The 26,004-nt window shown below is 39.0% G+C and overlaps 1 protein-coding gene across 1 annotated transcript in view; it reads left to right on the plus strand.

The window, feature by feature from the left end:
- The window catches only part of FBXW8 (F-box and WD repeat domain containing 8), a 111,016-nt gene that overhangs the window by 37,945 nt on the left and 47,067 nt on the right, over positions 1-26,004 (plus strand). The window contains exon 5 of the mRNA XM_074205912.1: positions 13,754-13,911. Coding sequence (XP_074062013.1) covers positions 13,754-13,911 — 158 coding nt within the window. The remainder of the gene's footprint in view (positions 1-13,753; positions 13,912-26,004) is intronic.

A 26,004-nucleotide genomic window follows, 5' to 3' on the forward strand; every position in this document is an offset into this window, starting at 1 on the left:
GGATTATAAAACCTGATCTGTCGATCTCGTTACAAGTTGATATAAAGTGTATTCACTTGACTGCCACCTAGTGAAGGAAAGCATCTCAGGTGAAACCTGGAGCAGAAACTTGAGCTGTGTGCTCATCGGAGACCCCTGTGCCAGCTCAGCCTCACCATTAAGCTATTAGCTTACCAAAAAGCTTTTATCAGATGCCCAAGAGTACGGTGGTGTTTGGCAATAAATTCCCTCCTCACTGGTGCATAAGATTCATAAGTCTGAAGCATTTCAGCTCCTCTAACAAAGCACAATTTTCTGTTTATATTTGAGGACCTCCTTCTCCTTTGAGTTAAAAAAAATTTAGCAAAATCATTTGTTTACAAAATGTTTTCTTTTACTGTACTCATAGTTGTACTCTCTTCTCTCCCTTCACATCTATTTTCTTTTTAAAAATTTTGATCTTTTAGTCAACATTTCCATTCTTCCTGGAAAGCATACTTTAATTTATCCTTGCTTCCTTGCAGTATATATATGTATAATTCTTTTGACCTTCCCCTTTCTTCTAGTCATCTCATGCTTTGAAAGAACAATCATTTTTCTCTTTAAAATTTGTATTGCATTCTTTTTCCCTTCCCCTTTCTTCTAGTCATCTCTTGCTTTGAAAGAACAATTATTTTTCTCTTTAAAATTTGTATTGCATTTTATCTTATAGTTTTTTTAAATACTGGATCTTGAATTTACATTCTCAGATCTTCACAGGGAAATTCTGATCCTTTAGCCATCAGGTTAGTAAGCTCTTATGGGCCAATTGTACCAGTTTAGGTTGACTGCTTAATTGAACGATCTGTGTGTGTCTCCCCAGATATAGTGGACACCAGAATAGAGAGCATTTTGAGTGTTCTGTTCAGCATCAGACATCTAGCTTACATGTACCTGAATTTAAATGTCTGCTTCGCTAATTGATTCTGTTTGCCCAACACAAGGACTTTAATCACTGTCTATAATTAGGATTTGTTAGATGGGCATTCTTTACTCAAACTAGAGAGGATCAAAGATAACTTCCTATTTTACCTCGTTTCTAGCTATTTCATTCCCCACATTTACCCTAGTAGTAGGAGAAGGGGACTCATTTTATGATTCAACAATCTTTTGTATTAACCAAATTCTTTGACATATTCTTTTTCTTTTTGTTTCAACATGAAGTCTTTCTTCTCAGAAATGAAATTTTGGTTGCTCTGGTTGCTATTTTCTTTCTTCTGGCTAAATTAAATATTATTTCTGAAGTCTAACACTGAATTCTCCTCCAATGCCTCATCATGAAATAAAATTGGCCCTGGATTGTTGAAGGGTATGCCAGCAGAGCCCAATCTTTCACAGATGCTACCAAGATGGAAAATGATGCCTATTGTCTTAGAACCAGCCTAGCTAAACTCAAAGCAGTTCTTACTGACCTCAGGTTGGCAATTTTTTTTGTTTTTTTATTTTTATTTTTAATTTTTTTAAGGTTTTTGCAAGGCAATGGAGTTAAGTGACTTGGCCAAGGCCACACAGCTAGGTAATTATTAAGTGTCTGAGACTGGATTTGAACCCAGGTACCCCTGACTCCAGGACTGATGCTCTGTCCACTGCGCCACCTAGCTGCCCCAAGGCAATTTTTTTGTTCAAATTAACACTCAAAGATGATTGGATGAGTTGTAAAAGGGTTAGTAGAGTATCAGGACTATTTGTTAAGGAAGTAGGGGAAGTTTCTTCACCATCTAAAGCACAACTCCCTGGAATATTGAACTGTTGGGGTTGTCCCTGGAGTCCCTGGAAGGTAAATCCAGATGGGTGATGATGCTATAAGCTTTCTTATACACATATTATATTATTCATATTAATGCTGTGGACATGCTCTCAATTTTGAGATTCCTTTTTTTCTTGAAAACATGGCTTTATCTTTTGCTTTTGTGGGGGACTTTTAGAGCATATTGTTGTTGCCTCTTTGGGACATGGAGATGACCCTCAAGAGACTGTGACAATAATGTGAGAAGTCTGGTAGGAGGTATGGAGTTCGACATGCTTTGAGAGTGGGCCTGATAGAACAGCTTGTCTAAATGGTGAGAGGTCATCACCAGCTTGGTGGCCAGAGCAGCTGACAAAAAAGAACATCTACATTAGAATGACAGCTGTCTTAGTCAGTCTTTATGGGAGAGCAACAAGGGTTAGGTCCCAAATCAGTGGTGCATGGAAGTTAATCCTAGTTATTACCATGAATTTATCCACTGTCCTGTGAAGAATTTAATCAGAAAATTCCATTCATCGTTCAGTTCATTTTGGAAAGAAAGCTATGGCGAATCTGTCCGACACTAAAAATCAGAGACATCACTTCGCTGACAGAGCTCTATGTAGACAAAGTTATGGTTTTTCCTTTGGCACTGTGTGACTGTGAGAGTTGGACAAGAAGGCAAGCTGAACACCACAGAATTAATTCTTTCAAACTGTGGTTCTGGAGAAGACTTTTGAAAGTTCCTTGGACAATTGGGAGATCAAATCAGTCAGTACATAAAATAATTCCAGACTATTCCCTGGAAGGTCAAATTTTGAAGTTAAAGCTTTAATACTTTGACCACATTAGAAAATAGGACTCATTGGGAAAGAAGGAAGGCAAAATGAAAAAGATGATGAGAGGGATCTATGGTATCATGAAAACAATGAACATGAACTTAGACAGACTTTGAGAGAGAGTGGAGGATGGAAGGGCCTGGTGTGCTGTGGTCCATGGGATCCCAGAGTTGGTCATGACTGAATGATTGAAGAACAAAAACAGCAACATGTATTGTACCATGGGAGATACAAAAATTAATGACATGTCTTACTTTCATAAAGCATATGATCTAGTCAGGAGATGGACACACAAAATCACTGTAATAGAAATACAACATAAGAGGCTAAGAAAAGAGCAATCAATTATTATGGAATCACTATTCTCCTTTTTAACCTCTTTAAAATATTTCTGAATTTATTAATTTACTTCTGTTGTAAAATATCTGTAAACATAAATATGACTGAGGTAAGTAAGATATTGTTAATGTCATAGAAAGAACATTAAGTTTCTTATGTCTATAATAAAAGATAGCCCAAATATCTTTAATAAATACTTGTGAACTCATGCTTGCCTTTATCCATCTCCTGTTCTCCCAGGAGCAATGGAAGGAGCCACAGACTCAATAACTCTGTGTGTAATCATCACTGACTTGGATTCTATTGATCGTGATTAACCAAGATGTATTGAAAATAATTTGAAGTGTTCTGTGCAGGCAGTCTCTTTGAGGGCCCATTAAAAAGTTCATTATTTTCCAGTTGATGCTTTGTGTGCTCTGCTTAATGGTGGTAGCAGTGTTGTTCTACAAAGTCTTTATTTTGGTATGAAGTTAATTATTGTATGATATCATTTTGATGTTGTACAAAGAAGAGTGACAGTTTCTTTAAATTTTTGCAAGTTAGAGACAGGCAGCTTCAAAGTAAGGGACCTGGTCTGCCCTTTCTCTGTACAGTTTCTTGAATTGAGGCAGATAAGCACCCTACCTCTAGCCCACTTCAAATACCATTGGTCTTATCTTTGCTGCTTTCATAGTCTGGAAATTCAGTGATTCCTAAAAAATATTTGACTTTAAACTTCACAACTCCTCATGCTTTCTTGTGCCCATTCTGGAGCACATAGGTGTAAGGAGCCCCATTATGCTGTGGTATAGCTGCCCTCTTGGGTGGATGCCTTCCAGTAGGAGTGAAGCTATGAGTGAGTCCATTGTCCCCCTGCCCCCATATACATTCTCTTGATGACACCATTTATTTTAGTTCTCTTTCAGAGTTCCTTATTTGTAACATGCTCTTGCCTGTTCATGTTAATTCCTCAAAGCGTGTAGTTTTCCATGATTGAATGTCACACAGCAACACTGGAAGAATGTCTGTATTAAGAAGCTGGGTCTTAGATTCTGGGAGGATTTCAGGATCCCAAAGGTAGCATCACAGTTTCCAAAGGGCAATGCAACCTCTTTCTAGCTCCACCACAATGCTCTTTGTTCAGTGATAGCTGCCTCTAGCTTCATCCCTAGACTCCTCATATCTCTGTCAGTCCTCCATGCTTAGAATGTTCTGCCTCTGGGTTTCCCTGGCTTCCCCCAAGTCCCAACTAAAATCCAACAATCTACAGGAAGCCTTAATTTTGAGGCCTCCCTTATATAGGCTTTGATTTCTCTTGATTGTGTGTAGATGTTTGGATGTTGGACTGTGAACTCCCTGAGGGCAGGCACTGTCTTTGGTCTTTCTTTGTTTCCCCAGGGCCTAACATAGTGCCACACGCAGCTGATTATTTTGAATCTGTTATTTGGTATATATTTTGCATTTATCATCAGTGTCTATATTGTTTGGCCTCAGAAGAATGTGATCTTGAGGCCTAGACTTTTCATGTTTGTCTTTGTGTCCCTATCGCCTCACACAGGGCCTCTTTTTTTTTTTAAAGGTTTTCGCAAGGCAAATAAGGTTAAGTGGCTTGCCCAAGGCCACACAGCTAGGTAATTATTAAGTGTCTGAGACCGGATTTGAACCCAGGTACTCCTGAGTCCAGGGCTGGTGCTTTATCCACTGCGCCACCTAGCTGCCCCAAGGCCTCTTAATACTAGTTCATGTAGATAGTGCTTGAAAGTTTACAAAACACTTGGCATGTGATGTCTTTTTTGATCCTCCGTGAAACCTTGGGAGGTTAGGTACCATTGTTATCCCCATATCAGAGATGATAAAACTGAAGCATTGAGAGTTCAAATGATTTGCCCAGGATCCCACAACTAGTGGAATGGACTGAGGCTTGCATTTGAGCTCGAGTCTTCCTCACTAGCCACTATACCTCCTAACTGCCTCAGTATTGAATTGGCTTAAATTGTTTCATACACTTATGCCTTCTGTTTTAGAGACAGTTCATCCATTCAGGTTCCCAGTTCTGATTGCTAGTGGTGTCATTCCCTTTGTCATCAAGAGAGGATGAAATTGGAAGAGGTGAAGGAATGTGATTGACCCCAGTGACCTGGAGTCAGAAGATGTCCTTCTGCTGCTCAGCCAGACTCCCATAGCTGGCTTTTGCATTTTCTTTCTTTCCCTTTAGTCCTCTCTTAATGTTTCAGGCTCTGAGGGTTTTTGTATATTGTCTAGTGAGAATGCTTTCTGGAAGTGTTGCCTGTTTTAAAAAGGGTTATCCCTGACATCTCTAGACCTCTGACTGGGAGGGAGCTGTGTTTTCTAGGTCACATCGTCTCTGTTTTACAGGCAGAGAGACAGGCTTGGAGGAGTTCCCCTACTGGGCCTGTGGGCACCCAGCTAGTAGACCTCCTCTGTGAGCCCAGGTACTTCTGACTGGGACTGAGCATTCCATTGCCTTCTACTTTTCTGCTGCTTAGCAAGTAAAATATGCTTTTACCCAGAAAGAGACCAGCCAGTACTTCCTGAGAAAAAGAAGATTAGGTCTTGCCTAACAGCTTTTTTGTTTCTTGGTTTTACTTCTCTGACCTCATGTGAAATAAGTATCTGATTGTTCATTGGAGACTCACTACTTAGTTGAAGTTGGCTTGGAGGTGATGTCTGTGAGAGGGCCATACCTGTCCTTTCCTGCCCTTTTAACTGAAAAGCAGGTAAAACCTGCTTCTGTGGAGTTAAACTACCTTATTGCACATTAAGAAAATTGGGACAATCAGTGGGAACTCTGATTTGTGCCATAGAATGGGACACTTAGCCATTGGTTTGGAAAAAAACTTGTTCCTTAATTTTATCTTCCATGTGTATTAGTTGCAGTCCTTTGCACCAACACCAATTAGCCAGCCATCAATACTGAGGTCCAAAGGCTTTCTGACAATGCCACTTCATAGTAGTGTCTTAATTGGTTGAGTGGAATTGTCATTAGGCAATGATAAAGACATCTGGAGCTCTGCAGAGAGAGCAGCCTCTGCTCCTCCCTCCCTTCAGCAGTTAGTCTGTCTTCTCCTGGCCAATATAGCTCCGTCTTTTTAGATGCCATTTAGGTTTTTGTTACTGCCCTCCTCCCCGCCTCCCTGTGATGTTTACATCTGTGAAACTGTCTGCTTTTTTTTTTTTTTACCACCAGTTCATTAGAGCTGAGCCAGTCTCCCATTACCATGATTTCTATCACATGTCAGGTTATAGTGCCAGCTGAAATGGGGCATTTATTGCCCCCCCATTCCCATCAACATTAGAGACCTGGAGACTTTAGTATTCACCTCCTGAGTTATTCTGCAGCAAAACTGTTCTGTCATTAGCTTCCACTTCTGCCCACAGTGAGTGGCGATCATTTAAGCCAGTATTTGCCAAACAAGCTCATGCTTAGCAAAACAACCTCATTCAGCTTACTTATTCTCAACTGACGATGTCCTTTATATAATGAAACATTTGAATAAAACATATTTTTCTAGGTGGTTAGCTCTTGATTTTTCAGGGGCTGATTAATTAGTCTATGGGTTATTCAATTCCCTTCTGTTGTCTTTCTGTGCACTTTGCTTTTAGGATGTTGCATGGATCATTAGCCCTGCCACTGCAGAGGGCCCTGTGGTTGGCATTGGAGTTTGAGATGTCTGTGGGACATTTAGTTTCAGTTGGTGATTGTGGACCTGAACTTGAGGGGAGAGACTAGGGATGAATTTAGTGGTCTGTTTTTTTGTTTTTAAGATTTTTGGAAGGCAGTGGGGCTAAGTGACTTGCCCAAGGTCACACAGCAAGGCAATTATTATGTGTCTGAGATCGGATTTGAATGCAGGCCCTCCTGACTCAAGGACTGGCACTGTATCCACTGTGCCACCCTAGCCCCCCCCCCAATCTAGTGGTCTGGGAGTCATCAGCACAGACCTGTTAGAATCATAGGGAGAAGAAGAGGATCCAGGATAGAGCCTTGGAGAACACCCACAGTTAAGGGTCTAATTTAGATGTTAAGGCAGCAAAGGAGAATGAGAACTGGTCAGAGAGCAGGGAGGAGAACCAGGAGGGAAGGGTCACAGAAATCTGGAGAAGAAAAAGGAACCAGCAGTTGGAGTGTGCTCAGTTGTGAGAGATACAGTGGAGAGGTCAAGATGGATGAGAACAGAGAAAAATCAGGTAGCATAATTAAAACATAGACATACATACATATACTATAAATATATGCATGCATGTATGTATAGACATACCTTAAATTCAGTGTACCACTTCATATATGGTATTAGATATATCATACTCCATTTGACAGTGATTAGCACAGCTCCATGTATTATCTTTAAAGGAATTATAATCAAAGAAAAAATATAACAGTAAAAATTGAGGATGATATTGGGTTGCACGCAATGTGGGGAAAGCATGGATTGTGGTTTGGCTAGGATAATGGCAATATTACCCATTAAATCATCGATTCCCCAAGCCTTCTTGTACCACCACATGCACAATGAATGTTTCTGTGTACTGTAGAATGAATGACCAACAGAGGTGCATGAGCCTCATTTAGAAGAAATCTACCTCATTCTCCTCTTGTTTATACATAGTATAAATGTTTATCTTTTAAAGGCACTCCTGCTGGTACACGTGAGGAATTCTCTGATTGCTCAGAGTTTAAGATAGTATTTATCTCTGACCCTCACATAGGGACTTAGATGGTGGGCTTAGGATGATGAGATTCTAGAGTTGGAAGAAGTCTTCTAGTTCAACTCCCTCATCTTATAGATGAGGAAATTAAAGCACAGGGTCTAAGGTCGCTTCCTTTCAGCTGACCTCAGTATATAGTATTATAGCTTACAAGTATAAACCAGTCATCTGCTCAGCAAGTATTTCCTTGGAAGCTCTGCAGCCCAGGCTTCTAGGGATCAGGGCAACCACAGCATCTGGGGAAGTTCAAGCCCCCTGCCTTGGCTCTATGGTTCTTTTCTTCTAAGGAGGGGTGACTACTACACCACAAAAATCTGTCCTGGATGACTTTGGCTCCACCAAGAAGTGACTTCACTGACTAGGATTCACATGGGATGTATATATGTGTGGGGAAAGTCGGATGGGGGGAAGTGTTAAGGGCCTCATGGCTTGGAACAGCTCTAAGGCCCAGAGGACATTGCTGTCTCACTCTGGGTGGCTGGGGCAGACAGGGAGCCAGGGCCAGGGATAGAGTCTCCAGCAATTTCGCTTATTTACTGACTGACATTTAGACCTGGGTGGGTGGCTGCTCCTGTCCTGTATCTAACACTCACTTGTGGTTTACCAGTTGAGCTGTTCTATGGCACCAGTCTGCCTCCTGGTCCCCTTCAACCACTTCTGTGAACTTTTAAAAGCTCCAAATTTTAAACCAAATACCATAATGGAACTGAGCAATCATAGTGCTTGATTAAGAAAGATCTCATTCTGAAAGTGCCCTATTATAAAAGTAAGTTTCATAATAATGCTACCATAGCAATTCAGACCTGTCTGGTCAATAAATTCTTGGCTGAAAAGCCTTGTAAGAAGAGAATGATCCTGGAGAGCTGATTATAAATGCATGTAAGTGCTTATAAGAGAAGCTGGAAAAGTCAACTGGGTGACTTGAATGAAAACTTTGCTTGTTGACATGATGGAATCATCAGCATTATTCCCCTCATTTGTGCTTGTTCAATTCAGGATTAATAGTACAATTTAAATTTTAAAAGAATTAATGGTAGGAGAGCACAGTATGAATAAAATTGAAATATGTATTTTATTATAAGGATTAGGATTATTAAATTATTTCCTGTTAAATTAGAATAATGACGATGCTGACAATATTTGTCTTTCATTATCAAAGAAGACCATGACATCAGGGAGGTGATGCCATGATGGGAAGTGAATTGGATTTGAATGTGTGTGTGTGTGGCGGGGTGGGGGGGGTTGCGTTCTGGGTTCAGTTGGTCAGATATGAATCAGGACAACTGGAGATGGCCCCAGATATGAGACATTCAGGGTTAAGTGACTTGCCCAGGGTCACAAAGCTAGTAAATGTTATGTGTCTGAGACCGGATTTGAACTCGTATCCTCGGGTCTCCAAGACTGCTGCTCTATGCATTGTGCCACTACGCCACCTAGCTTCTCATAGGAACAATACTGACTTCAAATTAGCTCAAAATAGGAAATGTGTCCTTGTACTTTCCTTGTTTTCCGTTTCAATGCTTTTGGTACATATTGCTACATATTGCTTCCTTTCCTCAAGGAGTCCACAGAAAAATGAGGAGACAACATTCAAATAACAATATTAAACAAACTATATGCAGCCTAAATTAGAAATAATAAAGAGAAGGGACTGAAATTAAGAGGAACCGGAAAAGCCTAGAGTTAGAAATGAGGGATATCATTTACTAGGGAGCAGCTAGTGAAAATGCCCAGAGTTAGGATATAGCATGTCTTCTGTGAGGAATAGCCAAGGATGCCAAGTGTCACTGGGTCTCAGAACAAGGGCAGGATAGAGTAGTGTAAGAAAGCAACAGAGGCAGGTAATGGAAGGACTTTGAGGGACCAACAGAAGATTTAATTTGAAGGTTTGATAAACTCCACTAAAATTTTTTGAGTTGAGGGAAGGGAGGTCAGACCTGTGATTTAGGAAAATTAGTTTGATAGCTGCATGAACTGGAGATGGCAACCAGGATTAAGTGACTTGTCCAAGGTCACATAGCTAGTAAGAGATAAGTGTCTGAGGCTGAATTGAACTCAAGGCCAGTGCTTTATCCACTGCACCACCTAGCTGCCTATTACCAGACAATAATATTTATCAGAGATACTAATAATTATCTTATTTGATATACAATAAAAAAACACTCAAATCCTCTTTTCTTTATTTGAGCTTGGCTTTCTTAAAAACTATTCAACATTTTATTGACTATTTTTGTTTTTATATCCATCTCTCCCTGCCCCCACTATAGTTTCCCTTTTAACAAAAACAAGTGAAAAGTGAAAATGTCTGGCATGGATATGACCTTCTGTATCAGTAACTCTCCAACCTTCCATCACAAGAAGGGAGATGTGTTTCATCTTCGGTTTTACAGAACCATGTTTGGACTAGAACAGTGGTTCAGAGTTCAGCTTGCTTTAAGGGCCTGCTTTCCGCCACATGAGTTCATATAAGCCCTCCCATGTTGATTTGAATTTCTTACATTGATGATATCTCATCTGTCTGTCCCTTTTGCTTGGTACTCTCTTTCTGCCCTCCACTCTGACCTCTGACCTCTGTGCCTTTCTTTAAGTCTCATCTTTTATTGGAAGCCTTCTCCAGTCTCCCTTAATTCTAGTGCCATCCCTCTGCTAATTATTTCCCATTTATTCTTTTTTATAACTTGCTTTGTATAGATGACTCCCTCATTAGATTATAATGTCCTTGAGGGCAAGGTCTGCCTTGTACTTCCATTGTATCCTTAGTGCTTAACATAGAACCTAGAAAATATTAAGCACTTATTTTCATTGATTAGGCAATTCTATCTCATTTATTTACTGCATTTTTTAGTCATTCTCCAATCAGTGGGCATCTCCTTTATTTTCAGTTTTTGCTGTCAGCTATGAATATTTTGGTATACACATGGGGATTTTGTCTTTGATTTCTTTGGACCAAGTGGTGAGTAGTAGGATTGTTCGGGCCAAGAGCGTAAACAGTCTAGTGACTTTTCTTGTGTAGTTTCAGATTATTTTGAACCAATTCATAGTTTGACCAGCAATCTATTGATGGCCCTGTCTTCCCACAGTTCCTCCAACTTTGACAATTTTCATTAATTAACATCTTTGTCAATTTGATGGATGTGGTAATACACTAAGACTGTTTAATTTGCATTTCCCTCATCAGTGGTTGGAAACATTTTTTCATATGGTGTTTGATAGTTTGTATTTCTTCTTTTGAAAGCTGTTCATATACTTATCTGTTGGGGAATTACTCTTATTTATGTATTTTTATCAGTTCTACATATATTTTGAATATGCGACTTTTACCATTTATTTAATGTAAACTTTTTTTATTCACTCAACACTCCTTAATTCCAGCTTCATTGAATTTGTTTGAAAAAAGCTTATTTATTTAGGGTGATTGAAATTGCTTGTTTTTATATTATGATCACCTCTGTTCTCTATTTTGTTAATTTTTATCAAGTCATTGTTATGAAAGTTACCTCCTGTTCGCTAATTTTTAAAAAATTCTATCACTTTCTGTAGGCTTATAGGTTAGAGATGGATGGCATCTTAGAGGTCATCTAATCATATCATCTTTTTTGCTTTTTTAAATTGTTTTTTTCTCAATTACATATAAAAATAGTTTTTGATGTCATTTTTGTAAAAAAATTTTTCCCTTCCCTCTTCCCTCCCCAAGATAGCAAGCAATCTGATACAGGTTATACATACACAATCATGCTAAAAATATTAGTCATATTGTAAAAGAAGAATTGGAACAAAAGAAAAATTATATGAAAGAAAAAACAACAGAAAAGTGCTTTCATCTGTATTCAGACTGCATAGTTCTTTCTCTGGATGTGGATGGCATTTTCCATCATAAGTCTTTTTAGAATCAGCTTTGATCATTATATTGTTGAGGAGAGCAAAGTCTGTCATAGTTGATCATAACTCAATGAAGTTGTTAATGTGAATAGTGTTCTCTGGCTCTGCTCACTTCACTCTATCAGTTCATATATATCTTTCCAGGTTTTTCTGAAATCTTCCTTCTCATGATTTCTTACAAAAGAGTAGTGCTCCATTCCATTCATATACCACAGCTTATTCAGCCATTCTCCTATTATTAGGAATCCCCTCATTTTCCAATTCTTTGACACCACAAAAAGAGTTACTATAAATATTTTTGTACATGTGGGTCCTTTTCCCTTTTTTTATTGTCTCTTTAGGATACAGGCAGATCTAACAATAGTATAGCTGGGCCAAAGGGTATATATAGTGTTATAGCCCTTTGGGTTGAGGTCCAAATTGCTCTCCAGAATGTCAATCCCATCATTTTACAGGTGAGTAAACTGAGTCTCAGAAAGGCCCAATCTGACATAGTGGTAGATCTAGAACTTGTTGGTCATCTAGTCCAACTCCCCCAATGCAGGATTCTGTTGTCATTTCTTCAGCAAGAGGTCATTTGGCTTCTGCTTGGAGGAGAACCTTCCAAGTGGGCAGGATCTGGATCTTTTGACCTTCAGAGCAGGCAATGAGCAAAGTTTTAGTTAATTCATCTTCTGTAATTGGTATACTTAGACACACATCAGGAATGAAGGGGAAGAACCTGTTGGGTTGAAATAAAACTAACCTGGAAGTAAACATGACCCTTTGGAAGGGGGGATCAGTAGGTCAATTCTGTAAGCTTTTATGAAACACTTAATGTCCTCAACACTTTACAAAAATAGACAAAAACTAGCTCCTGCTCTCAAGGAACTGACTTTCTAAGGGGGAGACCATGAGTCACAAGCTGAGTGGATCCAAGACCCATAGAGAATAGATCTGGAGTGCTGTCTGAGCAGCAGCTGGCCAAGGAGGAGGAGGAGTGCAGAGGCCTCCTTGGATAGCTGGGAATGGAGCTACATCTTGGGAGAAATCAGAGAAGCTGGAGGGTGATGGTGAAGAGGATGCGGGCCCATGGTCTGAGTCTCTAAAGCCTCTTGGAATCCAAAATGGGTCATGTTCTCTAGGCTAGGAGACAGAAAGGAATCATTCATACTATCTAGAGACTAACTTGCTATTAAAACTTCGAATGAATCTCAACCATCAGTTCAGTTTTATAGTAAACATTCATATAAAAGGAACCAGAATGACTTTAAACTAGAAATGACTGGAGTCAGGGAACCCTGATTTCAAATCCAGCCTCAGATACTTAGTAGCTGGGTGACTGTGGGCCAGTCATTTAGGCTTTGTTTGTCTGCCTTTCTCATCCATCAGGATTGTTGTGAGAATCAAACGAGATAATAATTTAAAGTGCCTAACACAGAGTCTGATGAAAAGTCCGAGCTATAGAAACCTTAGCTGCTATTGTAATATTCTTGTTACTGTTATTAGCGATGATGGTGATCACACCTAATCTCTGCCCAAGATCTGATCTGATCAGCCTTTAACACAACAATAGTAGGCACCGTATGTGTTGGGGAGACTTGACTTGATTGAGGGAGCCATTATTGGCGTTAAGATGGCAGCAGTCATCTGAGGAAGAGAACTCTCCTACAAAGGCTAGGGTACTAGACTGGAGCAGGCCCTGCATTTCAGCAAGAGAGCTTTTCATGAGAAGGCAGCATTGTCTGGCTCCGAGAGGCAAGATTTAATTGTATCAGCAAATCAATTAGTCTTTAGGGACTTTAAGCAGTCAAATCTGATGCATGGATGAAGTAGTCGAAAGCCCATGCCTACAGAACCATTAGTTCTTAGTGTCCACACAGCATTTCTCTATGTATATGTATATAAATACCGATGCTGATAAAGATTCCCATTACTGTCTCTTTATGGTGAAGATATATACAATATAGTTTGGTCATTTCAGACATTATAAAAGAAGAGGCTTTTTTTTTGGATGGCCATTTTTTGGGGGGGGGGTAATCTAATTCTAGGTAGTTCTTATTCTCCTGTGGAATCATAGACTTAGTTTGTTCATTTGACATTTTCTCCTTTGGGAATCACTCAGTGAATTATCCTATTTGTGGGGAAGTAGTGAATTTGCTTTGACTATCTTATTTCTGTCATGTTGTTTCAAGGCTCTTTCCACTTTCCCTGCAATAGTGCCCTCTGAAACATTTTTGGAACAAAGAGTGCCCTTCTCTTCCAGATATACATCAGGGGATGTGCGGTTGTGGGACACCCGCACCTGGGACTACACAGCCCCCATCCTGGAACCAATGCACGGCGCTGCTGAGCCTGGAGCTCAGCCACATGTCTCCTTTGTGAGGATAAACAACTCTCTGGCTGTAGCAGCTTATGAGGATGGTAAGTAACCACAACCCTCCTCCCTATTAAGAAAAAAAAAGCTTTACAAAAATTAAGCAGCTGTGGCTAGCTCCCCCCTCCCCCCTTCCCGTAATCCTCTCTCTGTACACTCTTGCACACACACACATGTTCACACACATACACATATATTTGTCTTTATGTAGAAAAGTTGGCCAATAACCCTCAATGCATTAGCAAGCATTGGAACATAGCACCCATTAAAACTGGTGTTTAATTCCTACTGAAATGGTTGCCTTGAATTTGAGTACTGCCAGTCTAGCCAATCCATCTTAAGCAAATAACTTGATTGCTGTAAAATATTCAATACTCTTTGGCCTATTTACCCCAGGGAAGCTATCAGTCCAAAGGAAATGGGGAATGGGTGAGAGACACAAACTTTTGGAGATTATGGATGTGGAAAACTACAAAGAGGTCCTTTCCTCTACTTAGCCCTTGCCATGATGTGAAATCTTGTTTTCAACCTTTCCAAGTTCTGATCTCCCATTATGTTCAGTAGTTCTGGACAAGCCTTGCTTCACTCACCTCACAGGGGACCATATACTATTTCACAATGTTAGTATTCAAGGCTAGAACATCACTACTGATTTCCAGGCAATGCAGAGTACAATACTGTTAGTTGGCTCAGGGGATAGAACTGAAGACAGGCAACTAATGGGGAGCCATGGATATACATGTTAGTTAAAAATAAAAATAAAAACCAGAGCTGAAATGATGAAAATATTTCCATCTCAAGATTTTATCAGCATGAACTTTGTTCTTGTGGTTTTATGTTGGTACAAACCATTGGGTTTTTTTTTTTAGCCTTTATATAAGTAGCCAAGCTAAACTGCTTCTGCTGCTCTCATTATTATTAATATTTCATAAATGCATATTGAGACACTGCATAGATGCTGTAGCTTTCAATGACAGCTTGTGTTCATTATGCTATTTTCCAAATGATTTTTTTCACAAAATTTTATGCAAATGTTGTAGTGTTTGAAGTTTACTTTGGTGGTTCTAAAGCAGTTTGTGGTAGCTCTTATGTCTAATAGTATACACAGTAACATGACTGATCTATTTAATTCAACTTCTCTCTGATGATGCACACAAGTTAGGGAAGTTTTCATTTTAATTTTCTGGTTGAAATTGATTTCATCCATGTTTGATTGTTCTTGCCACTGAAAGCATGGATACATTGCAAAATTATGAAGAAAATGTTTACAAAGTTTGTGAAAAACTTTCCAGATTTCTTCTTTTTTTTTCAAAAGCTATTGGTTTTTCTCTTTTCTTTCTCTCTCTCTGCCCTTCCTCTCCACCTCTGAACTAGACTTGTAAGTGTGCTGAACTAAACACCAGCTGCTCCCAACTCTTCCCATGTACTCACATGGGGTCATCTAGCTCAGATCATATTAACCAATTAATGTGATTAATGTATTAACTGTATTGTTGCTCCTGAGCAAAGAAAATCTGATGAAGTATTTAAAATCAGATGTACATTTTATCTTGCCTTTGTCTTAGACAACTGAAAGAAAATTCTTCAAAGAGTTAAAAAGTGACAGATCAGGGAGATCACCTTTTAGGGGCAACTCTTGAGATTTCTCTTTTCTACAGAAAAGAAGAGTACCATAATAAAATGGACTATTGTACCTAAGCTAGATGGTTGTGCCAAAAGGAATCTTGCAATTATTGAGACCCAGTTGAATATCTACATGCATTTACCACAGAGGAATCAGATTCAAAAGGGGAAGGGAGATGGAAATTGTACTGGGGAGAAAGTAAGTCACCCCCACCTCCTTTCCACTCTCGTTGCCCAGTAGGAACACTGTACACACACCTGGGGTGCTGAGATTTGGCAAGTTGATCCACAGTTGTGATTTTTGAATTCCAACCCACTGGCCTCATCTTTCTTCTGCCTTGTTTCCGATTGTCAGCACTGGCCATTCTCCAGTTTGATTTTACCACTAATTGTGTTGCACGTTACCGTCCTGAAATGAATCAAATCAAAATGCTTTTCCTGGAGCATTAGATAAAGCAGGCGAAGGTTCTGAGTAATGAGCAGATGCTGCTAATGCAGGGACAGCAGAGACCTTGCCAGGACTCCATCTGCTCCACGCTTGCCTGCCTTTGGCCTGGAGCCACCACTTTGGGGAATTGTAGTTTACTTGAAACCCCCTCCCTATTCAAAGAGTTTGTCTTGAAAACTCATTCTTTGGTGGTGAGATTGTAAGCACATCTTAGGTAAAAAAAACTTCTCATGTATTTATGGAAATTCAGTAGGGAAGAATTCATCCTTATTCATATTTCTATATTGATAAGGCCTTACCTGCTGCTGTGGAGCAAATCAAAAATCAAGTAACTTAGCACTTTCACAACTCTGCTGGTATTGTCTACTCTCTCCATCATTCATTCTCTTTCAACTTTTCTCAGTCTCTTTGTCTCTTCCTGTCTGTGTCTTTCTTTTTCTGTCTCTCTCTTTCTCTCTTACACACACACACACACACACACACACACACACACACACACACACACGCACACATACAGAGGCAGGTGCAGTCAGATAAGGGTGCCTATTTGTGGCTTGAAAAATCAATCATTTTTCATTATATGATAGTTTAACAATGGATAGTGTCTTTGAGCTTCTCTTTGGTTGTGTTCAACAATACCATACACATTTTGGATAAAATCTTAGCTCAAATGTTATGGAGGCTGGGTCTTCTGAAGACTTATTCTATAATCCTATAGAAATGTCAAAGTTTTGAATACTTTGGTGTTGCTAAAATGAGATAGTCATGTGGGCTAACATTAAAAGATATTTGTCTCAAAGTGAGCATATATGTTCAGTCACTTATAAAGATACCTTTAGTGGAAATGGTTTTCCATAGAGACATAGAACTTTATTTTTTTTTTTAAGATTTTTGCAAGGCAAATGGGGTTAAGTGGCTTGCCCAAGGCCACACAGCTAGGTAATTATTAAGTGTCTGAGACCAGATTTGAACCCAGGTACTCCTGACTCCAGGGCTGGTGCTTTATCCACTGTGCCACCTAGCCACCACGAAACATAGAACTTTAAAAGAGACTCCGGATTGATTATCTCATTGTAATCTTCTCCATGATGACATGTCTCCAGTTGGACAGGGAAAATTTCTACTTCACTGGCCAGTTTTCTAGTTTATAAGACATAAAAATCCTTTGAAAGCCCAGCAGTAAGCATGTTGAAAATGTCAACCTTTTTCTAGAATGAAATTGCTAGTGCTTTTTAAAAGTATTTTAAGTACGATGGGGCCAACCAATATTGCCTTTGTCTCAGTGTTTTAGGAGGAGATTTAAATTTAGGAGTTGAGATTTAAATCTGTCCACTACCTAAGCATAACAGGCTCAGATTCTTAAGTGCTACAAGAGATCTTAGGGGTCACTTAGGCCCAGATCATTGTTTTTCAGATGAAGACAGTGAGGCACAGATTGTTTAAATGACCTGCCCATCCCAGGGCCTACCCAAGGTTGCACAGCAAGTCAGTCATGGCCGTGTGCCATGTTATCTAGTCTGCTGGAACAGAACCTGCATTGGAAGTGGCAGAGGCAGCTGCTGGCATAAACCATCTCCCATGTTTCTTAAGGAGAGAATATTTAAATTAGAGTCTTTTACTTAGGCTCTCATGTAAAAAAGCAGACTCTAGCAGAGGAGTCTAAGTTTTTTTATTTCCCTCCAAGTTTTATTGCTAAATTTGTGAAGTAATCTTATAGAAAAAGAGAAAATTAATCTATTCGAAATGACTTGGTGATGATTCTTTGGCTTATTGTAATGGTTTTGCTAAAACTATTTTTGATAATGTTTTCTAGTAGGCATCTTAAGGACAGAATAGAACAATAACGTTTTGGAGGTAATCTAGCGGAATAAATTACCAGAGTCTTTATATTTATTTATTTAAATTTAGTGTTTTATTTTCCCCTAATTACATGAAAAAGCAATTTTCAACACTCATTTTTAAAATTGAGCTCCAAATTCTCTCCCTCCCTTCCTCTCCCTTCCTTCCTTTTTCCTACCTCCCCCATTGAGAAGGCAAGCAGTTTGATATAGGTTATACATGTATAATCATGCAAAACATATTTCCATATTAGTCATGCTGTAAAAGAAAACATAGACCAAAATTTAAAAACCCACAAAATAAAAAGTAAGAAAGAATACTTCAATCTGTATTCTATTTCCATCAGTTCTTTCTCTGGGGCTAGATGACATTTTTCATCGTGTTTTTTAGAGTTGTCTTAGATCATTGTATTGCCAAGAACCAGGTAAATAATTCATTCATAGTTGATCATCTTACAATATTGCTGTTACTGTGTACAATTTTCACTCCGCACCAGTTCATTTAAGTATTTCCAGGTTTTTCTGAGAGTATTTAGTGTATCATTTCTTCTAGCACAATAGCATTCCATCGTAACCATGTGCCCCAATTTGATCAATTGTTCCCCTAATCGGTGGACCCCCCTTCAAATTCTAATTCTTTGCTACCAGAAAAGAACTGCTATAAATATTTTTGTACATATAGATCCTTTTCTTTTTTTGTTTTTTAATCTCTTTTGGAATATAGATCTAGTAGTAGTACTTCGAGGCCAATTATAGTATACATGGTTTTATAGGCCTTTGGGCATAGTTCACAATTGCTCCACATAATAGCTGAATCAGTATACAACTTCACCAAATAATGCATTAATGTTTTAATTTTCCCCCATCCCATCCAACAGTTGTCATTTTCCTTTTCCATCTTATTAGCCAATCTAATAGGTGTGAGGTAGTAACACAGATTGTTTCAACTTGCATTTCTCCAATCACTAGCGATGTAGAGTATTTTCTCATATTTTCTTCATCTGAAAATTGTTTTTATTTTATCAATTGGAAAATGACTCATTACCATAAATTTGATTCATTTATTTATATATTTGAGAGATGAGGACTTTAACCAGAGAAACTTGCTTCAGAATTTTTTCATAGTTGTGCTTATTTGTATTTCCCTCCATCCTATTTCATCTTTCCCCTGTATATTCTATACTCTCTCCATTAACCTTGTACCTATTCAGAAGCATCCTGCTTTTGATTAGTCTCCTCCAATCCACTCTCCCTTCTGTGAACACTGCCCCCCCCACTCTCATCCCCTTCCCTTCTTCCTTTCCTGTAGGACAAAATCATATCCTTATCCAACTGAGTATATATGTTGTTCCCTCTTTGAGCCAATTCTGATGAGAGTAAGATTCAAGCATTTCCTGTTACCTCCCCAACTTCTCCTCCACTGTAAAAGCTTTTTCTTGTGTCTTTTATGTGAGATAATTTACCCCATTGTTTTCTTTTGTCCCAGTGCATTTCTCTTTCTCACTCCTTAATTTTATTTTTTTAGGATAACATTCCATCATATTCAACTCATACCTATGTCTTCTGTCTATATATACTCCTAACTACCCTAATGATGGGGAAGTTCTTATGATTTATAGTAAAAATATAGACAGAAATATATATATATATATATATATAGTAGAAGTATAATATATATAGAAATATAGTAGAAATATAAATAGTTTGTAATATAAATATAGTTTTCTTCCCATGTAGAAATATAAATAGTTTAACCTTAATAAGTGCCATATGATTTTCCTTTTCTGTTTGCCTTTTTAAGCTTTTCTTAATCTTGTATTTGAAAGTCAAATTTGCATTTAGTTTTGGTCTTTTCTTTAGGAATCCTTGAAAGTCATCTGTTTCATTGAATGTCACATTTCCCCCCCACACCCCGAAGTATTATACTCAATTTTGCTGGGTTGTAATCCTAATTCTTTTGCTCTCTAGAATGACATGTTCCCAGACCTCTGATCCTTTAAAGTAGAAGCTGCTCAATCTTGTGTTACCCTAACTTTGGCTCCATGATACTTGAATTTTTTTCTTTCTGACCTGGGAGCTCTGGGATTTGTCTACAATATTCCTTGAAGTTTTCATTTTGGGATCTCATTCAGGAGGTGATTGATGGATTTTTTTCAATTTGTGTTTTACCATCTGATTCTAGAATATCAGGGCAGTTTTCTGGATCATTTCTTGAACGATGATATCTTGGCTCCTATTTTTTTTTATCATGACTTTCATGAAGTCCAATAATTTTTAAATTATCTCTCCTAGATCTATTTTACAGGTCAGTTGTTTTTCCAATGAAATATTTGATATTTCTTCTATTTTTTTCATTCTTTTAGTTTTGTTTTATTGTTTCTTGACTCATAGAATCATTCATTAACTTCCACTTGCTTAATTCTAATTTTTAAGAAATTCTTTTCCAATGATATCTGCATCTAGAGAAAGCATTGATAAATAGAAGTATGTACAAAAATGTGCATGCGCATGTGTGTGTGTGTAATATATATATACATATATATATTTGTGTCTAATAATATCCATCTCTAGGGCAGGGGCAAGGAGAAAGAAAAAAAATTTAGATGATAATTTGTTGTATATTTGAAATGAACAGCAAATTGTGCACAGCAGATTTCCAGTTTTATGTCTAGTCATCTTTTTTCTTGTGCCATGTTAATGGAAATACTTTATTCCATAAATTAAAAGTAAAATCTAAAAAAAAGAAATTATTTTCTTCAGTGAGGCTTGTACCTCCTTTTCTATTTGGTCATTTCTATTTTTCTTTTTCTTTTTTCATTTGGCCATTTCTGCTTTTTAAGGCATTCTTCTCATTGGATTTTTGTAACTCTTTTACCATTTGGTCTAGTTTGACTCTTAAGGTGTTATTTTCTTTAGTTGTGTGTTTGTGTGTGTGTGTGTGTGTGTGTGTGTGTGTGTGTGTGTGTGTTTGTATGTGTTTCTTTATTGACTTGTTTTTCATGATTTTATTGACCTTCTTCCAGTATTTCCTCTATCTCTTATTTGATTTTCAAAATCCTTTTTGAGCTCTTCTATGACCTGAGACCAATTCATATTTTTCCTTGAGGCTTCAGATGTAAGAGTTTTTGACTTTGCTGCCTTTTTCTGAATGTGTTTTTGTCTTCCTTGTCTCCAAAGTAATTTTTAATAGTCAGGATTTTTTGTTGTCATCTATTCATTTTCCCCTCCTTTTTTTTTGACTTTTTAGCTCTTTGCTAACATGGAGAGTGCACTGTCCCAAGCCTCTGGGGTTTTGTGCAGCTATTTTCCGAAATAATTCTAGGGACCTGTAAGTTTTCAGTTCTTCGAAGGTGGTATAGTCTAAGGAAAGATGTGTTTGCTATTCTCTTGATCTGTGCTTTGGCTTGTGAGCAACCACAAGCAGTCTTTTCTGCCCTGGAACTGTGAGGAGGGTCTCTACTCCCCTGCAGTCACAAGCTCTGATATGCTAGTGTCCTGGGACTGCCACCTAGGACTGTCACTCAGATCTGAATATGGGCAAAGCTACAGAGTCCTGTCCCCATGCCAGCAAGAGAACCCCATCATCTCCTTCTGACCAGTTGTTCAACGTCCTTATGGTCTGTTGATTCAATCACTCCCAAGGCCTGCACCTGGTTTGCTGGGTTCTAGTCTTCGCTGACCCAGTCTGCACTGGCTCAGCCTGTGCTGAATGTGTTCTACTCATGCCCTAGTACAACAAACCTTTCCTGCCAAACTTCCTACTTGTCTTAGGTTGGAAAATTGTTTTGTCCTGTCCTTTTGTGGATTTGTTTTAGGGTATTATTTAAATATCTTTGGAGGGGTTTGGGGGATAGCTAAGACAAGTCCCTGCCTTCTCTCTGACATCTTGTGGAGAGCACTCTGTGTCCTCCCCTTCCTCCCTTCCCCTCCCCCTAGTCTTTATGTTTAGCTGTGCATGACTGAGTAGGAACTTTTTCTATTTTGATATATAAATGGAATTTTAAGTGATCAAATACAATTTCATTTTCCCAACAGTAACTCAACTTTTGGTAATATAACCCTTCTCAGTCTAAGTCCTTGAATCTTAAAGCAAAGCAGAGGTTTGTGTATTTGAGGAATTGATATATTTTACTGCAAAAATATCTTCGTGTAAGTAGATGTTGTACAGTTGATGTTTCACTTGGAAAATGATTCCTTTGGCCTCCAGAGGGCAAAGCAGAGCCACATGGGGAAGAAAATCTGTTTTCCCCACTTCCATTCTCTTTCAATTTGTGCATGGATTGGTCTTATTATCTGAGAAGAGTTAGGTACTCATAAAGCCAGCACCTTTTATAGCCACTAGCTAATGAAGGCTCCTTAGCCCAGGAAAGCCTGGGACATACCTACTTGACACGATCTACCTTTCTGCCTCCTAGCAGGCCTATCTTTGAAGCCTGGATGGTGTAGCTCTCAACAACATTAGCAAAGGCCATTTTTTCATTCACCATACAACTCTGTCGAGGGTTCTTTGTAGATTTACAAAGGCTGCAATTCTGACCTGGATGAAGCATTGTTCTAAGGCATTCCTCTGCCCTTAAGAAAGTCACTATTAAGAGGATACACTGTGTAAACTAATTCCATCCACAATGAAGTGGGACACTAATAGTGGAAGGAGGAGGGCAGGTCTCAGGAAAGAGGCAACAATTGATGAGATTAAGGAAAGCTTGAATTCTAAGGGTCCTCAGAGGCAGAAGTGAGGTAGGAAAGCATTGCAGGCCTAGGACCAGCCAGCTGTCTTGATGAAGACCCAGAGGTCATAGCTGGAGTGTCCTCTGTGAGGAAGCTGATTGTGATCAGGAATGATGACTTGGAGCCAGGTCGGGGATGTCTTTTCAGTGACAACCAGTGGAGCAGGGTGTCCTGATGGCAAAGGAGAGAGAGCCCTGCAACTTCCTGAGTGACATGGTCAGATCTGGGCCTTAGGAATGTCTGTTTGGCAGCTAGGGTGAGCTGCATGAGGAAGGGAGGACAAGGCAGTGGGCAGATGGACAAGGGTCAATTAGGAGGTTAGTCCAAGTGAGTGGAATTAAACATCTGGGCTATTCACTGTGCTTAATTTTGTTCTCTTTCCTTGGGAAGCAGAGTTGTATGATGAAATGCATCTTGGATTTGTAAAGAGAGAACTTGGCTTTGGATCCTAGATTTTGAGAAAAGGAGCTCTGAAGTCATCTAATTCAACCCCCTCATTTTACAATTTAGGAAGCTGACATCCAGGGAGTGACTTGTTCAAGAGGAAGTGTCTAATAAGTATCAGAGTTAGCATCTGAGCCCAGTCCTGTGATGCCAGAACATTGTCCTGTACATTGGACCAGCCTGCCTCCACTTGGACCAAATCACCTTGGGCAAGTTACTTGCCTTTGGGGACTTTACTTTCAAAATATGTAAAATCAGTGCTCTCTGATATCCTTCCTTACTTCTGACTTTGTGACCTAGTCTTGTCTTATCTTTATTGCTTGTAATTCAGATTCAGCTTCCTTTCTTCTAATGGACCCAAAGAATATTAATTTGCCTGCCTGCCTCCTGCTTCTCTATCCTTCTCAAATGCTATTTCAGAATTTATTTTGTTTACTGTAACACCCTCCTTTGGTTCCTTCTTTTTTTAATTTTTAAAAAAAATTTTTTTTTTTGCAAGGCAATGAGGTTAAAGTGGCTTGCCCAAGGCCACACAGCTAGGTACTTATTAAGTGTCTTAGGCCAGATTTGAACTCAGATATTCCTGACTCCAGGGCTGGTGCTCTATCCATTGAGCCACCTAGCTGCCCTTGGATCCTTCTTATACCCAGGTCAGACTAGAACAATAAACCCCCAAGAGTGGAGGAACCAAAAGCTCCTCTGAGCCTCATTTCCAACTTTGTCCCTTTGTAGAAGCCCCAGTACACAACCCCTCACTCCAAATGAGCTCTTCTCCAGAATGACAATCACTGGGGACAGTTGAAGTGAACACTAAAGATGCTGAGAAGCCTCATGGCCCAGAGGAGTCAATGCTCTGAGCTTTAGTCTGGCTTCAGACACTCTCCAGCTGTATAACCATGGGCAGTAGTTTAAGTGACTTGCCCAAGGTCACACAGCTTGGTAATTAAGAAGTATCTGAGGCTGGATTTGAACTCCAGGGCTAGTTCTCTAACCACTGCACCACCTAGCCACCCCATGGCTTAGCCTCTTCGTACCTCAGTTTTCTCATCCAATAAAACATGGCAGTTACCTTCCTGCCTTGTTGTAAGCGTCAAATGAGATAAAGTTTGCAAGATACAATGAAATTGTGAGCAGCCTCTATTGTGTTGCTACAAGAGGACTAGAGAGTTACCTGGGTCACAGTTTTATTTCTGATGACTTTTCCCCTTCCAGTGGTGGAACTGGGTTGGTTTACTGCTTTTATCAGTTCTTTGTAAAGAGCCCTTAATTTTCATCGTTCTGACCACTAATTACTGATTTTAGGCCCTCGATCAGCACAACTTAGAGCAGTCTCAGTTGCTCATGTGGCTAGTTCTGGGCCTAGGGATTCCTGCCTAGAATCAGTTTACTAGGCAAGTAAACTCATCTCCCACGGCCGGAAAAAAATTACAGTTGGAGAAGCTGCCAAGGCTGAACAGCCTAAATTGATAACTTCTTTTAAATGTATTTGTGGTTCATCGAAAAGATCAAAGGGGAGGGGTAGTGCCAATTGTATTTTTTAAAACCAGTTCAGCAGTTATTTACCTTTCAAGCAATTAACATAATTACCATTATGCTAAGAAGTAATTTTGGAAAGTTCTGCCCTGAATTCTTATGACTCCATCGGGACAGTTTTAGTGGGGACTTATCTTTTTGATGGAAGCCTAATTGCAATTTTGGCTTTGTGCACAAAAACAGAGGCAGCTAATTGTTTAGGCAAATAGCAGATTAATTTAAATATGCATCCCTAATAAAACAAAAATGGTATCCATTATGGTCCTTGTTCCCATGACGAGGAATATAAATATTCCATGGAAGTGCCATTAGGCAGAGGTCTTAAGGATTGTCTACATTATTTCACAGTGGTAGCACTTTCCAGATATCAAGTAATCTTTACAAAAGCTAACATAAATCAGTTTAAACTCATTTATATCCCATTTCCACTATGTGCAGTTTCATTACCACACTCTGGCTCACCTCCTTTGGGAGATGGGAGGAGCATGTTGCAAGCTGGCATGGGTGCCCATCCACAGCTGCTTAACAGGGCTTTATGTCTCTTCAAAAAACACTAGCCATCGTTCCTCATTTCATCCTTAATGAGCATCCATAGCCTTCATTGAACTAAACAGTTCTTTGATGCTGTAGGAAGAGCCTGTCAAGATGGAGGGTCACAAGTCCACTGGGCACTGTCTGGGGTCTATCTTCAGTCCCTGACCTAACTCCTCTCCTCTTGACTTTCAGGTTTGCAACCTCACTCATTTGGTTTTTGCTCCTCTAAACAGACCCAACTCTTACTTTTGTGTGTCATTCTTTTTGAACTCTTTTACTATTTTGATCACTAATGAATGAGATATTGTTAATCTTTTTGTTCTCAGTATCATCAAAGAAAATTAAACATCTTTCACCTGTACTAAGGAGATATTGTCAGGAAACTGTCCAACTCTTGTTTTTACTTTACTGATTTATACAATAGCGCATGTTCTCTATTTGTATTTAAACTCTGCCAAGGAATCTAGACAAAGGGCCTTCTTACCTGTTTGCTAGACCCCTGTGGAGGATTCAGGAAGGTAAAGTGTGAAAGAGTTGTTTATACAGAGCTGCCCTTTGGAGCTAGTTTCCACACTATACAATTCTATCAAAACCTCAGTGTGTGTGAGATGTGAGACACATGGAAGGCTCTGAGTTTGCTTGCTATGTGTCCTACCTAACCTAGAATGCTTTGTGACAGATTTTTAAATTGTATTCATTGCAGGCAATGGCCTAATGCTATTTGTGTTTGAAGAAAAGATCTTTTGTAAACTTTGGAGTTGACATATACATATATATATATATATATATATATATATATATATATATATATATATATATATATACATATTTCAGGTTACATTTGTCTGATTTGGGGAGTGATGGATGCTCTTTATCTATTTGCATTACTTGTTTTCCATTTGCTCCTGGGGGAGGAAAAATAGTTAAGGGATTACTGTAGTGAAAGGATTAGGGATCCACAGCCTTCTATGCCATTATGAAACTTCTTGATT

Source organism: Macrotis lagotis, chromosome X (genome assembly GCF_037893015.1).
Source record: "Macrotis lagotis isolate mMagLag1 chromosome X, bilby.v1.9.chrom.fasta, whole genome shotgun sequence".
NCBI classification, from domain to species: domain Eukaryota; kingdom Metazoa; phylum Chordata; class Mammalia; order Peramelemorphia; family Peramelidae; genus Macrotis; species Macrotis lagotis.